The 17,506-nt window shown below is 38.4% G+C and overlaps 1 protein-coding gene across 1 annotated transcript in view; it reads right to left on the bottom strand.

Annotated features, from left to right (window-relative positions):
- The window catches only part of bltp3a (bridge-like lipid transfer protein family member 3A), a 44,684-nt gene extending 28,306 nt beyond the window's left edge, over positions 1-16,378 (bottom strand). Inside the window, exon 1 of the mRNA XM_058764176.1 lies at positions 16,204-16,378. Within this exon, the coding sequence (XP_058620159.1) occupies positions 16,204-16,247 (44 nt within the window). The 5' untranslated portion in view covers positions 16,248-16,378. The remainder of the gene's footprint in view (positions 1-16,203) is intronic.
- Between the last annotated feature and the right edge of the window lie 1,128 nt (positions 16,379-17,506).

Here is a 17,506-nt window from a genome sequence, read left to right as displayed (position 1 = left end):
ACAACAAAGGAGTAAGACAATATAAACCTATGCACAACTATCCTACTGATAGATTTTGACTATAAATATACTATCTATAAAAAGTACCTATACAAACTAAAAAATACAAACTATACAAACTATACGAATGCTTCAGATAAATACTGTACATGTGCAAGGAGAAGCATTGAGTTCAAGCAGCTGGCTGGGGAACAGTGCAGGAGGATTGTAGTGCATGAGCATGTAAACATACATATATTACTGAGTTCTTTTTGTGGGATTTGTGTACACACAGCAGTGTGTGTGAAAAGTGACTAGTGCGCATAGAGGAGGAGAGTATATATATATATATATATATATATATATATATATATATATATATATAGAGAGAGAGAGAGATATATATAATTTATTTTTGTATTTTTTTAATGAGGATTTCTTCATTTTTTTATATTAGAGTAGATGTATGACCTTGACATGTCTATTACCCCCTCAAAAATAGAAAAAATCAGATTTTTAATTTAATTAAAAACAAGTCAAGGTTCATATTAATTTCATATTTAATGTGATTACTGATAAATAAACAGATCTGAGAGAGAAAAAAAAAAAGTGTGTCATGTCATTGACCCACTTATGACCTATAATGTGGGTGCTTTTTTTCTGTAATCGAGGACAAAACTGAACGACCAATAAGCTACAAGGTTTTAGGTCATGGGAACACATAAGACTCATATTCCTCAAACTCTCTTGCTCGTCATTCTCAGTCCGATCTGAAACCCCCATCACAAAGACAGTCATTGATTAACAGCGGGTAATAAGATTACACCATTCCTGCAGTAAGACTGCTTTAAGCCCACGGGAGTGTTTCTAACCCCTGCCCTCAAAACCTGCAGGGATCACAGACACAAGCACACAGAGCACATCTAATATTCACTGCACTCTGCCAGCCTTTACACATCATAAGATAAAACCAGCACGTTTACAATAAATGCAGAGCTCAGAGTGGCCGCTTCAAACGACTGAAGTGTTTCATGCATTTGAATGGGAAATCTCCATCTGTTCAAAGACTTCAAAGATTAACCCAGCCTTCAGAAGACCAATGAGAGAGAAGACACTGTCATACAGTATTACCACAACACTTCAGTCACGTTTCAACATGCTGAAATTAACTTTATATGCTGCACTACATGACTGTAATACTCTGTTATGCTTTAATGTTGTATTGTTGATAACAGTCAGATTATTCAACACAGAGAGAGAAACTAGTAGTCACTGTAGAGTAAAGAGCAGCGTCAACATTCTTCAAGGCTTCTTCTTTTGTGTTCCACTGAAGAAAGAAAAATCACATTTCACAATTCTGAGAAAGACAGAATATGAAACAGGCTATTATAATGAACTAATGCCAAATTTACACGGCAAAGGTAGCACAGAAGCACTTCTATGACATTTAGATGTCTTTAGACAGACTGTTTAATGCTGCTCAGAGGTGGCATGAATGCATTTACACATACAGATACTAGTGGCTGAGGTGGGTCAGAGAAGGCTTAATTTAATTTAAGTCTGGCTTTTAAGCAGCATTAAATTTACATAGAATTTTGAGTACCACAGAATAGCCTTAACACGGCTGTGTAAAGATGCCTTAAAGCTAAAACCCTTAAAAAAATAATTTTAATCAAATTTATTTTGTGCAAAATTTACTTTATTTTTTTATTATACAAGCAGGCTACTTTTTAAAGAAATTACTTATTTAAAATAAATGTTCTTTAAGTATCCGAAAGTTTACAGACAATAGTTACGGGTCTTTCTTTTTTCCTCAGCATTATAGCCATTTGATTATTACTGATGAGATCATAGACAGTGGCAGCTTTAACAGGCTGCATTCAGACTAATGCAAAGATCTATTTCCATATGTCAGATGTTTTGTCCTGCTCTGAAAATATAACTGACTGTGTGTAGCCTACATCAATTTTGTATAAAAGTATTTGAAAATGCAAGTGCATTTAACCGCAGCCACAATCGAGCTTCAGGACAAACAAACACAAAGCGCATGTGAAAGTCTGTTAGTGCGCGAGTTTCGTGCATCTAATAGTACTGCATTCCAAACGGCAGAAATTAAAGCATATCTAAAGAAAACACGGGTGGAAGCACACACTGTCAAGCAATGTACACGTGTCTCACAGCGCAAATTCTGTGCAATGAAGCCTGCAGCGTCTCTAGCGTGCACACGTGCCATATGCGGAAAAAGCCAAGCTCAGAATCGATTCAGAATCGTTGAAGACAGAATCGCGATGCATCGGAGAATAAATTTTTTCTCCCACCCCGTCCCTCTCTTCCGTGGGGTGATGAGCAGTACTGTTTACTTTAGCCATGAACTGGCTAACTAGCACCTTATTAGGAAAGGAACTAATAAAATGACAAAACACATCGAAATGACTAAAATTTTACATTAATATGAAAACAGAAACTATAAATATATATATATATATATATATATATATATATATATATATACAGTGCCCTCCAAAAGTATTGGAACAGTAAAGACAAAATTGTTCTGTTGGCTGTGGAGTCAAGACATTTGCAAATATGATTAAAAGATGAATATGAAACAAAACTACAGAATGTCACATTTTATTATTAGCTGTTTCAACACAGGGTTGTAGGGTTCATCCCACTTATTTATGTGAGCATAAGTATTGGTACAGCTGAACTTAACGCAGATATAAAAGTTTAAAAGCTATTGTTTTGTTGCAGATCCCTTGTGCACAATCACAGCAGTGAGTCTGTGACCCATAAACATCTCCAGACTCTTGGTCTCATCCTTTGAAATACTTTCCCAGCCTTTAATGCAGCCAATTCCAATTGTTGCTTGTTTTGGGGAGTTTCTGCCTTTAGTCTCCTCTCCAGCTGGTGAAATTCATGTTCAATCAGGATTTAAATCTGGAGATTGACTTGGGCAATCTAACACTTTACATTTCTTTGCTCTTATAAATTCCTTGACTGAACTGGCAGGGTGTTTTGGGTCATTGTCCTGATGCAATATGAAGCACTTCCCAATGAATCTGGTGGCATTTTCTTGAATATTGGTAGGCAAGATGGTTTTGTACTCTTCCAAATTCATTCTGCTACTGTCATCATACATTAAGTCATCAGTAAAGTTGAGAGGGTCTGTTCCAGAGACAGCCATGCATGCTCATGCCATGACAACACCTCCACCATGCTTTACAGATGAGGCTGTATGCTTGGGATCATTGCAGTTCCCTTTTTTTCTCCACATTTGTGCTTTCCCATCACTTAGATAAAGGTTCATCTTTGTCTCATCGGTCCATAAACACAGTTCCAAAACTCTTCTGGCTCACCTTTGTGCTTTTTTTGCAAACTCTAATCTTGCCTTTCTATTTTTGGTGCTGGTCAGAGGTTTGTATCTTGCTGTGTAGCATCTGTAATTCTGTGTCAGTCTCCTGAGGACAGTAGATTGTCAGAGCATCACCACAGCTTTCTGGAAGTTGTTGGTGATACAGACACGTCTTTTAGGATTCATCTTCACAGCTTTTATGATTTGTCTGTCATCAACTACTGTTGTTTTCTCAGCCGATCAGGTCGTTGTTGGTTGCTGGTGGTTTCCAAACTCTTGATTTCTCCATGCTCTTTGTTTTTGCTAGAGCTCTAATTGACTTCCTCTTTTCTTTTAGCGTCCAAATTGCTTGCTTTTCTCTCAAAGTCAGCTCCCTCGTCTTCATCCTGGTTTGTGTGTGTCATCATCGAATGCAAAAGCAATGGATATAACCGATACGACACATTCCCTGCTTTTAATATCTGAAGAATTAATGCAACAGGACACAGCTGGTCACTCAGAAAGACCTGTGAGGCAACTGTTCCAATACTTATGCTTGCATCAGATCGAGGGATGAAACTCTAAAAGTGCTGAACTTTTTAGCTGGTAAAACATCTATGTGTTGAATCACCCAATAATAAAATGTGACATTCTGTAGTTTTGTCTCATATTCATCTTTTAATCATTTGTAAATGTCTTGACTCCACAGCCAACAGAGCAATTTTGTCTTTACTGTTCCAATACTTTTGGAGGGCACTGTACATATACATATACATATACATACACACACACACACACACACACACACACACACACACATATACATATACATATATATATATATATATATATAAACTAATTCAAGTAAAAATCTCAATGATACTAAAATAACATGATATTAAATGAAATAGTGGAAGAGGTTGTAGAAGATGATGAAAGGCTTTTCTTCTCCGAGTGACTCAATGACAGAGCTGTGAGGACAAAGAGGACTATGGGACAAACAACAGACTGGCGTCTGGAAACTCAGCATCTCTTTCTGTCTCCTGAGAGTGAAGCAGCCAGGTGTGCTGGGGAGTGTGTGTTTTTCTCACTCTATTCTTCTGAGAGAGTTAGACACTTCAAACTAGGGCTGGGTGATGCAGCAAAATAAAATGATTTTTTCATCATATACATACAGTGCTGCTTGAAAGTTTGTGAACCCTTTAGAATTTTCTATATTTCTGCATAAATATGACCCAAAACATCATCAGATTTTCGCACAAGTCCTGCAAGTAGACAAAGAGAACCCAATCAAACAAGTGTGAGAAAAATATTTCTCTTTTGCTGAATAAATACAAATATTTATTCAGCAAAATGATCCAATGGACCTCTCCTCCAGTCGCCTCCACCAATCCTCCTCCCAATCCGCCGGGCTGCCCACCTGACCACCAATACGTCCCACGCACTCCAACGAATCCTCTCATTCACACTACTCACACCTCCCTAGGTACTGGTCACCCAGGGGCCAACGCCACCCTCTCGCTGCTACAAGACCGCTTCTGGTGGCCCAACATGGCCAGGGACGTGAGAAGGTTCGTACGGGCTGCCCGGATTGCGCCATCTCAAAAGCACCCGTCATCTTCCAACCGGCAAACTCCTCCCACTCCCTATACCACACCGTCCTTGGTCACACCTAGAGTAGACTTCATTACAGATCTCCCCATCTCCGACGGTAACACCTGCATCTTCGTCATTGTCGACCGATTCTCAAAGTTCTGTCACCTCATACCTCTCCCAGGCCTTCCCACTGCGCTACAGACAGCAGAGATGTTATTTAATCAGATCTTCCGGTATTACGGCATTCCAGAAGATATAGTATCCGACAGAGGACCACAGTTCATCTCCAGTATGGAAGGCATTCTTCTCTCTCCTAGGTGTGACCGTCAGCCTCTCATCTGGGTACCATCCGCAATCCAACGGGCAAACCGAGCGTAAGATACAGGAAATAGGGCGTTTTCTGAACCTTCTGCCATGGCCGCCAGAACTCTTGGAACCAGTTCCTGGGCTGGGCCGAGTACGCCCAAAATTCCTTGCGTCAAGGCTCCACTGGACTCACGCCCTTCCAGTGCGTACTCGGTTTCCAGCCTCCCTGTTTCCCTGGTCAGGAGAACCATCTGAGGTACCCACCATCGACTACTGGTTCCGAGAGGCGAGAGGGTCTGGGACGCAGCACACCACCAACTCCAGCAGGCAGTGCGCAGACAACGAATGGCTGCGGACGTCCAAGAACCGCCAATCCCTCTTACCAACCGGGACAAAGGTCTGGCTCTCCACCAGGGACATCAGACTGCGCCTGCCTGGCCGGAAACTCAGTCCCAGATTCGTTGGCCCCTTCACCATCCTGGAGCAAATCAACCCAGTCACTTACAAATTACAACTGCCACCACAATACAAAATTCACCCAACCTTCCACGTATCACTCCTAAAACCCTTCTCTCCTCCTCTCTCCCCAGGGCCTGGCCAAGCGGAGGAACCCCCTCTCCCTCTCATCGTGGAAGACGGAACCATCTACAGGGTGAAGGAAATCCTGAATTCTCGGCGCCGTGGTGGTAAGCTAGAATATCTCGTGGACTGGGAGGGCTACGGTCCGGAAGAACGCTCATGGGTGCCAAGAGAGGACATTCTCGATCCCACACTCCTGGAGGAATTCCACCTAGCACACCCGGATCAGCCAGCACCCCGGGGCCGGGGCAGACCACCACGACGCCGAGGGCGGCCCTCAGGAGCGGGCCGTGGAGAGGGGGGTACTGTCACGGATCGGCCAGGCCCGACCTTCCACCAATCACAACGCTCCACCTCACCTGAATTCTGATCACGTCCACCTGCACCTCATCAACTCATCACCAGCACTCAAGATAAAAACACCATCCCCACACACACTCACCGTCCGATCTCGTCGACACGACCTGGACTCCTCTTCAACTACCTGTTGAGACAAAGAACAATATCCTTTATATTATACCTACCTCGAAAGTCTTACCTTCTGTGTCTGCTCCTTGTGTTCCTCTCATCCTCCTAGATCGTTCTCCCCTGGATCCGTCTGTCTGTCAAGCCCCAGTCTCCGCCCCTGGAACAAGATATAGTGTGTGTGGATTCAAGACCATCTCTACCTCCTTGCCTTTCCCTCTGAAACTCATTGTGTCTAATAAATCTATTTTATATACTCATCCCGTGTCCGACCCATACTGTGACACTTTTTTCCTCAGCATTATAGCCATTTGATTATTACTGATGAGATCATAGACAGTGGCAGCTTTAACAGGCTGCATTCAGACTAATGCAAAGATCTATTTCCATATGTCAGATGTTTTGTCCTGCTCTGAAAACATAACTGACTGTGTGTAGCCTACATCAATTTTGTATAAAAGTATTTGAAAATGCAAGTGCATTTAACCGCAGCCACAATCGAGCTTCAGGACAAACAAACACAAAGCGCATGTGAAAGTCTGTTAGTGCGCGAGTTTCGTGCATCTAATAGTACTGCATTCCAAACGGCAGAAATGAAAGCATATCTAAAGAAAACACGGGTGGAAGCACACACTGTCAAGCAATGTACACGTGTCTCACAGCGCAAATTCTGTGCAATGAAGCCTGCGGCGTCTCTAGCGTGCACACATGCCATATGCGGGAAAAAGCCAAGCTCAGAATCGATTCAGAATCGTTGAAGACAGAATCGCGATGCATCGGAGAATCAATTTTTTCTCCCACCCCGTCCCTCTCTTCCGTGGGGTGATGAGCAGTACTGTTTACTTTAGCCGCGAAACTGGCTAACTAGCACCTTATTAGGAAAGGAACTAATAAAAATGACAAAACACATCGAAATGACTAAAATTTTACATTAATATGAAAACAGAAACTATAAATATATATATATATATATACAGTGCCCTCCAAAAGTATTGGAACAGTAAAGACAAAATTGTTCTGTTGGCTGTGGAGTCAAGACATTTGCAAATATGATTAAAAGATGAATATGAAACAAAACTACAGAATGTCACATTTTATTATTAGCTGTTTCAACACAGGGTTGTAGGGTTCATCCCACTTATTTATGTGAGCATAAGTATTGGGACAGCTGAACTTAACGCAGATATAAAAGTTTAAAAGCTATTGTTTTGTTGCAGATCCCTTGTGCACAATCACAGCAGTGAGTCTGTGACCCATAAACATCACCAGACTCTTGGTCTCATCCTTTGAAATACTTTCCCCAGCCTTTAATGCAGCCAATTCCAATTGTTGCTTGTTTTGGGGAGTTTCTGCCTTTACTCTCCTCTCCAGCTGGTGAAATTCATGTTCAATCGGATTTAAATCTGGAGATTGACTTGGGCAATCTAACACTTTACATTTCTTTGCTCTTATAAATTCCTTGACTGAACTGGCAGGGTGTTTTGGGTCATTGTCCTGATGCAATATGAAGCACTTCCCAATGAATCTGGTGGCATTTTCTTGAATATTGGTAGGCAAGATGGTTTTGTACTCTTCCAAATTCATTCTGCTACTGTCATCATACATTAAGTCATCAGTAAAGTTGAGAGGGTCTGTTCCAGAGACAGCCATGCATGCCCATGCCATGACACCACCTCCACCATGCTTTACATCTGAGGCTGTATGCTTGGGATCATTGCAGTTCCCTTTTTTTCTCCACATTTGTGCTTTCCCATCACTTAGATAAAGGTTCATCTTTGTCTCATCGGTCCATAAACACAGTTCCAAAACTCTTCTGGCTCACCTTTGTGCTTTTTTTGCAAACTCTAATCTTGCCTTTCTATTTTTGGTGCTGGTCAGAGGTTTGTATCTTGCTGTGTAGCCTCTGTAATTCTGTGTCAAAGTCTCCTGAGGACAGTAGATTGTCAGAGCATCACCCCAGCTTTCTGGAAGTTGTTGGTGATACAGACACGTCTTTTAGGATTCATCTTCACAGCTTTTATGATTTGTCTGTCATCAACTACTGTTGTTTTCTCAGCCGATCAGGTCGTTGTTGGTTGCTGGTGGTTTCCAAACTCTTGATTTCTCCATGCTCTTTGTTTTGCTAGAGCTCTAATTGACTTCCTCTTTTCTTTTAGCATCCAAATTGCTTGCTTTTCTCTCAAAGTCAGCTCCCTCGTCTTCATCCTGGTTTGTGTGTGTCATCATCGAATGCAAAAGCAATGGATATAACCGATACAACACATTCCCTGCTTTTAATATCTGAAGAATTAATGCAACAGGACACAGCTGGTCACTCAGAAAGACCTGTGAGGCAACTGTTCCAATACTTATGCTTGCATCAGATCGAGGATGAAACTCTAAAAGTGCTGAACTTTTAGCTGGTAAAACATCTATGTGTTGAATCACCCAATAATAAAATGTGACATTCTGTAGTTTTGTCTCATATTCATCTTTTAATCATTTGTAAATGTCTTGACTCCACAGCCAACAGAGCAATTTTGTCTTTACTGTTCCAATACTTTTGGAGGGCACTGTACATATACACACACACACACACACATACATATATATATATATATATATATATATATATATATATATATATATATATATATATATATATATATATATATATATAAACTAATTCAAGTAAAAATCTCAATGATACTAAAATAACATGATATTAAATGAAATAGTGGAAGAGGTTGTAGAAGATGATGAAAGGCTTTTCTTCTCCGAGTGACTCAATGACAGAGCTGTGAGGACAAAGAGGACTATGGGACAAACAACAGACTGGCGTCTGGAAACTCAGCATCTCTTTCTGTCTCCTGAGAGTGAAGCAGCCAGGTGTGCTGGGGAGTGTGTGTTTTTCTCACTCTATTCTTCTGAGAGAGTTAGACACTTCAAACTAGGGCTGGGTGATGCAGCAAAATAAAATGATTTTTTCATCATATACATACAGTGCTGCTTGAAAGTTTGTGAACCCTTTAGAATTTTCTATATTTCTGCATAAATATGACCCAAAACATCATCAGATTTTCGCACAAGTCCTGCAAGTAGACAAAGAGAACCCAATCAAACAAGTGTGAGAAAAATATTTCTCTTTTGCTGAATAAATACAAATATTTATTCAGCAAAATGATCCAATATTGCATATCTGTGAGTGGCAAAAGTATGTGAATCTCTTGGATTAGCAGTTAATTTAAAGGTGAAATTAGAGTCCATCTGTGCAGAGGTGTTGTCAGTCAGTGCAGTGACTATAAATATCAGTACATGACCTGTTTTATTCAAAGAACAGGGATCTATCAAAGTCTGATCATGTTTGTGGAAGTGAATCATGTCACGAACAAAGGAGATTACTGAGTACCTTGGAAAAAGAGTTGACGTTGCTCATCAGGCTAGAAAAGGTTACAAAACCATCTCTAAAGAGTTTGGACTCCACAAATCCACAGTCAGACAGATTGTGTACAAATGGAGGAAATTCAAGACCACTGTTACCTTCCCGAGAAGTGGTCGACCAACAAAGATCACTCCAAAGCAGAACGTGTAATAGTCTGCGAGGTTGCAAATGTTCCCAGGGTAACTTCTAAGCAACTAAAGGCTTCTCACATTGGCTAATGTTAATGTTCATGAGCCCACCGTCAGGAGAACACTGAGCAACCATGTGTGCATGGCAGAGTTACAAGAAGAAAGCCACTGTTCTCCAAAAAGAAAATTGCTTGCTAAAGATCATGTGGACAAGCCAGAGGACTATTGGAGAAAGGTTTAATGGATGGATGAAACCAAAACAGAACTTATTGGTTTAAATGAGAAGCTATTATGTTCGGATAAAAGAACACACTGCATTCAGCTCAAGAATCTCATCCCATCTGTGAAACATGGTGGTGGTAGACAAGGCTTGGGCCTGTTTTGCTGCATCTTGGCCAGGACAGCCAGCCATCATTGATGGAACAATGAATTCTGAATTATAGCAGCAAATTCTGAAGGAAACCGTCAGGACATCTGTTTAAGAACAGAGTCTCAAGAGAACGTGGGTCATGCAGCAAGACAACAACCCCAAGCACACGAGTCATTCTACCAAAGAATGGTTAAAGAAGAACCAAGTTAATGTTTTGGAACGGCTGAGTCAAAGTCCAGACCTTAATCCAATTAAAATGTTGTGGAAAAACCTAAGCAAGCAGCTCATAGGAGGAATGGGCTAAAACTCCTACATGTTATTGTGCAGGACTGATCAGCATTTACAAGAAACTTTACCTTCAGTTACCGCAGCAAAAGGGAGTCACACCAGATACTGAAACCAAAGATTGACATAATTTTGCAACGCACAGATATGTAACACTGGATCATTTTTCTCAATAAATAAATGACAAAGAAAATACTTTTCTCTCACTTGATTGATTCGGTTGTCTTTCTCTACTTTCAGGACTTATATGAAAATCTGATGATGTTTTGGGTCATATTTAATGCAGAAATAAAGAAAATTCTAAAGGGTTCACAAACTTTCAAGCAGCACTATATATATGTATGTAAACATACGCTCATCATTTTTATGTATAAGCTCTGAAATAAAAGCAATAGTTGTCCCAAAAATAAAACTTTTGTGTTTTTTTTTGTGTGTCACAGAAGAAAGTAAGTCAGGTTTAGAACGACATGAGGGTGAGTAAATGATTAAATTCCATTTTTTCCCCATGAAATCTCTCTATAAATAAAGATATTTTTCAGGAAACATTTCTAAATGTTTGCAACTAAAATACAACTTAAATCTAGATAAAATTAATAACAAAAGGCATGTTCTACATACTGACTTTTAAATGAACCCAATGAATAATACAATTTCCTTATCTTCACTCATATGCGCTAAAAACCATACCTATAAACATATTCACACTACATTTTTAAAAGACATCTCTTACACTCATCAAGGTTGAATTTACTCAATCAAAAATACAGTAAAAACAGTAATATTGTGAAGTGTTATAAAAAATTAAAGGTAACCTATTATGTCCCTTTTTACAAGATGTAATATTGGTCTTGGGTGTCCCCAGAATGTGTCTGTGAAGTTTCAGCCCAAAATACCCCACATATCATTTATTATAACAGTTGGAAAATGACATTTTGGGGTGTGTCTAAAAAAGAGCTGATTTGGAGTATATCGCTTTAAATGCAAATGAGCTGTATATTCCTGACCCATCTCCACAAGAGGGCGTCGCGCATACGTCTCTCTGCTACGGTGGCCGGGAAGTGCAAAACAACATTACAAAGTGTGAAACACTTTTATGAAGCTTGAGACAAATTTACATTTTGGAAAACATTTTTACATATCATAAAACACAATTACATGGAAAAACACTTTTGCATTGCATATCTAGCTTACAGCAATAAACAGCTGGTAGAAGCAACATAACAGAGCGAGAGAACCGGTGTTTAGCCGTACTTATGGGAAGTCAAATGCACTGAAAGTGGGACGAAACAGAGCGATGTTTTTAACAAAAAGAGCTCTGTAAACATTTTTATTGATGACAAACAATAATCAATGTATTTGAGTTTTGAAAAGATTCAATGAAACAAACAGTTTGAAATGGTTCAAAGAATTCACCATTAAATCAGAGATGCTATTAAAACATCCGTTTCTTAACTTTTTGTTTTACATTACTCATAAATTAAGAATAACAAAACTAATCTAATCTCTACTACTCTAACGACACACTCAGTTTCTCAACCTTGTTCCTGACTAAAAACATCCAAAATCTGTACTGCTCGTGTGCCTCCAGGAAAAGAGTTGGGAAACACAGTCTAAACTGCTTGAAAAACATCATGTTATTCATAATGTTTAATTGTATACTGCCAGCAAAATCATCTTGAATATTTCATATACCACCCCGTCCTACTTCAGAGTATAATCATACACACACTAACATCACACATGAATGGATAAGAGGCCTGGATCACGTCCCTCTGGTCATATCTTCTCACACCATCATAAATTCCTCTTGTCTTACGCTCCTGTAGTTCCTCTGTCCCACAGACCTTAACAAACAGTGTGAAAACTAAACTAAACCGTAGACAAGTCTCTCTCGGTAATGTGAGTTCATCGTTCTGTGAAGAGACCACAGCTAGACACGCAAGCCCAGCTTAGAGATATTCCTTCACTAAAAGCTTCCTTCCCAGAAAATGCGAACTTGACAAAACACCCAATTCTTATAAAAGGACAGTTTCTGCAATACTGCAACATGAAAGCCTTGGGGTGGAACAGTTAAAAACCTCAGGAAATCACCTCAATTTTCCTTCTTTCATTTCCTACTAGGCCAGACACATAAAAAGGCCTTGTCTTTTTAAATAGCCAGTAGCCTTTAGTTTATGACACAATCACGAACCACCATTTTCCAGTCAGTTGCAGCAAGATGAGTCATTAATATTTTTATTCAGTTTTTTTGGGAGGAGTAAGCATGCTTGAATGTGTGCATTTCAAGGCCTCAACGCTGACCGACATGGATTAAAGGCCACAAAACTTCACTTTTGAGCGTATGGTGTCTCTACAGCCTGAGAAGCAGAAGGTTGCTAGTTCGATCCCCAGATGGAGCGAGCCATGAGCTATCATATGACTAAAGCACTTAACCCCAAGTTACTCCAGCAGGATTGTCCTGGATATCCGTATCACTTAGCAGATGAAGAAGCAGCTTAATGTACTTCAGCAGTCTTGGCTCTTCAGTGCCACTCACACACTGACTATAAGTGAAAAAAATAAAGTGGTGCTTGCCTGGTCAAAACTCACCAACACAATGCTAAAGCTATTCTGATATGATATTCTGGTCCTCATATTAGTTTCAAAATCTGCGTGTCATCATTACGGTCAGGGCCAAATTGACCCTAATTAGAACTAAATTAAGAAACAAGCAAACAAATACAAAATAAAAGAAGAAGCATAAACAAAATCAGGTGAAACAGTAAAGCTGTGAACATTATAAACGGTACTGGAAGTTAACTGTATTTTTTTTTTACATTTTGAAATGTGAAAATGCACTTCATCTGTGAGTTTTTCTAAAGCTCAAATATTAGCACACGGAGTTATCAACACCAAGATCATGGGTTTAATTCCCAGCGTACTGAACATGCAAGAACTGATAGAAAATGTACAAAAACAAATCTCATTGTACAAAAAACAAAAAAAAAAACGTCTTTGCAGCTGCCTTGCCTTTAACCATGAAATATGCAGGTTAAATTCTCTCATTATAAATTTTGTATGCATATTCCACAAGATTTCAGTGTTCACAAGCATGTTCATGAACCTAAATGAGAAAGTCACAAAAATTTACAAAAAAACAAAACAAAAAACACCATAGATTAAACAGTATTTCTAACTATTCAAAAATCTAATGGGTCAAACTGACCTGCAACCTAATACAATATGACTCCTTCAATGGAAATCTAATGGATTGTTACGCCTGTTTTTGTACTTTATTGTCTCCCAGACAAAAATTATAAGTCTATCACTCATGATTGAAAAAGAAACAGCGTGTCTCTCCCTCATTAAAAGTGGCATTTATGTCTGTAGCACAAAAATGATAAATTGCACATCAAAGATTGATATTTAGAGATGAGGTCTGCTAAAATCAGTATTTCAGTATGACGACTAGTAATAGTGAGGTTTGCTTTAGTAAACGCTACTAAGGAGAAGGTCCGAGTGTGTGTGTGTGTGTGTGTGTGTGTGTACAGGTTTATATATCCAGGTGGGGACTTAAACCTGAATACACACAGACTCATGGGGACTCGTGTCAAGGTGGGGACCTAAACTGAGGTTGAACAAAAGCTTATAAATCACACAGAATGAGTTTTCTTGAGAAAGTAAAAATGCATAAAGTTTCCTGTAAGGGGTAGGTTTAGGGTTTGTACAGTATAAAAACCATTACGCCTATGGAGATTCCCTACAAGGATAGCTGACCAGACTCGGTCTGTGTGTGTGTGTGTGTGTGTGTGTTAACAAGCATGACAATATGACGGCTATCTGACACAGTGAACGGAGGAGAGGCTGATCTGAATGAGGGAGAGCTGGCAGAGCCTCAGCCTTGACTCAGAACAGCAGGAACTAGCATGTGTTTTTACACCCACAGAGAGCCTGCTGGGTAATCAGAGCCAAAACACTGGAGTACAAGGGCTTCAGCCTTCTGAAGAATCAGAAATGTTGTAGGACTGACTTTCTCTACTTAGTTATTTTATATCTCTGTTCCAGTATTACAGCAGATTTTTATTCAAAGCGACTAAAGTTAATTTATTACAGGGACAAAACCACTCGAGTAACCTGAGGTTAAGCAACTTAAGGGATACATTTGTGGATTTTTAACCAGATTTGCATTATTACAATGTCTATATGTAAATGGACAAAGTCTTTTGACAGCTCCAGGGTTTTTGTGAAAACTAACTGCGGAATACGGATTGGTGCATCATGGGTGTTGAAATGTTCCTACTTTCTTGGCAAAAGCAAATGACACAGCCCATAGACAACCAAGGTTTAAAATGACAAGGATAAAAGGAGACGATGGCCTGACACATGATCTTCACTTTTTTTATGGCCAATATGAGGACTTACCGTAATATGTAGTCACCGACTCAATCAGCCAGGACCAAATCTGTTTCAGGACAACTTTTCCTCTAAAACTGAATCAGGGCAAAGGGCTTTCAGTCCAGCCAAACCACGTGTCTTTACTGTATAGCATCTTACAACACACATATTACAGGTAAAGGTCACCCAAATGATGGTTATTATTGTTAAAACTAAAACCATGAAACTAAAACTAAACCTAAAAAAAAAAAAAAAAAAGTTACCAGAAATAAAATGAAATTTAACTTAATCTAAAATAAATAAATAAACGTATAACAAAAATGTAAAAACTTGACAAATAAAATGTAATATAACTTAAAAAATAACTTACAGTAGATATATAACTTAAAGAAAACTTAACATTTTCATATACAGTATAACTTACAGTACTAAAGTAACCAAAACTGAACTAAAAATATTGACATATTTAATATATATATATAAAGAAAACCACAATAAATTTCTATACAAATAATAAAATACTGATAATATAAAAAAAAAAAAAAAAAAAACTAGAAACATTAACTAAAATTAGAAGGGATATACACACACACACACACACACACACATACATATATATATATATATATATATATATATATATAACCTATTTAAAATATGAATAAAAATTATAAATGTTTACCAACGATACTAAAATAACACTGACCCAAATATGACATATTTCTGGACCTACATCTTTAGTTCTGTCAAACAAATATACCATCAACTACCCCTAAAACCATAGAAATGACCAGAGTTGGACTGGTAGGACTGCTTGATGAATACAATTCCAGGACGTCCAACATCTGGACAAAAGAGGTGATTTCATCGACCAGCCTTGTGGGATTCAAACCTACAACCTTTCAGTTACCAGCCCATAATTATCCAGTGAGTAAATAAGCACAAACCAAAGACAAAAACAGCTAATATCTCTGTTGAATACTCCTTTTTATTTCTGGTTAAAGTACTTGTATATTAACTATCATGCCAATTATGAGTTTCCCAAGTTCAGCTAAAGAGAAAAGGCAAGTTTAACCCGACACTGCTCTGTCACAGGCCCAGTGTTTGTGTTTTTGTGTGCAAGTGACTTGTGTTATTCCAGCAGTGATGCTGCAGACCATTAGCCTGTCAGCTAACTGACCCTAAATATGCATTTATGTTAATGCCAGACATATCAAGCACAGGTTGTGCTACACTGAGCGGGTGTGTGTGTTGTGTATTAGCGGTGTGAGAGTGTGTGAGTCCCGTGATAACAGTCAGTCATCTGAGGCGATGAACACTAACAGACACCGATGAATCAAAACACGACACTCCACGCGCATCTTACCTGGACAGGTGCTTCAGGATCTGCTTTTTGATGATTCCGGCCATCCCGTCAGACTAGCTACCTCTCCAGCATCTTCAGAAATCTTTCGCTGACACACACACACACACACTCTCTCTCTCTCTCTCTCTCTCACGCACACACAAACACACACACACACGCCGCTCACGACTCGCTGCTGCTGTCCAGCGCCGCCTAGCGACTGCCAATCAGAATGACCGCACCGACCGCATGCCAAAATAAAAGACCTCAGTATCCAAGTGTGATTGCGCACACAAGGACTTTTACTTGTTAATGAAGCTTCCACTGAACAAATAAAAAATTTATTAAATAAATTAAAAAATACAAATATAAAAACATATGAAGACCTGTTAAGAAATGCATAACGATAACACATATTTACAGTGCTATGGATGGATAATAATAATATGAATAAATATGAGTGAATTTACAGAATATAGACTCAACCACTAGGGGGCCTCAGCAAACTTCTAATTTCCAACTTCTAAACAAGCATTGAAATAAGCTATAACAACTAAAAAACAATTTATTTCTCATTTTAATTTAGCATCTTTTTTTTTATTATTTGAAGAATTCTAAAAGTGTGATTTATGGAAAATTTACCAAAATTACCAAAATCTTATAACTCCTTGGGTAAATTTCATTAATATATATATATATATATATATATATATATATATATATATATATATATATAGTTATGCTAAACCTTTTCAGGTAGAAATTGTGAGTTTTATACATGCATTTAATTAATTGCTAATATAAATACTTTGCCATTTACTCCTATTGCATCAAAAAAGTCGATGAATGGAGCTTAACATAATTTTCTAATAAAGCATGTCATATTGTATTTACTTAAAAAGAACCTCCAGGCAGTGTTAATTTTTTCTAAACACCAATTTATCAGTGAATCAACATAATTGGAAGTACACTACAGGTATAATACAACAAAATGTAGCTAATTTAACAACAAACCTATAAGATAACAAAAGAAAACCCGATAAATTCAGCTCTTTTACATTCTCCCTCAAGGTTAACTATTCATCAAGAAAAAAGATCAGTGTAGAAAAGGGCTGTTGAGAACAACGTTAAGTACATTATTTAAACATCATTTTAAAAAGGAAAAAAGAGAGTTCATAGCTTATACGTTTATTTGCTCTATACTTACTGAAATATGTATGGTAAATATATTAAAGTTAAAAATTGATTTTATTATTCAGATTAGTTCGTTTGTTTGTTATATTATTTTCTTAAAAAGTCAAAAGGCTTTTATTTTGAAATGTCA

Source organism: Onychostoma macrolepis, chromosome 23 (genome assembly GCF_012432095.1).
Source record: "Onychostoma macrolepis isolate SWU-2019 chromosome 23, ASM1243209v1, whole genome shotgun sequence".
Taxonomy (NCBI): domain Eukaryota; kingdom Metazoa; phylum Chordata; class Actinopteri; order Cypriniformes; family Cyprinidae; genus Onychostoma; species Onychostoma macrolepis.
Note: the sequence above shows the minus strand (reverse complement) of the source record. Positions and strands in the feature narration are given on the sequence as shown.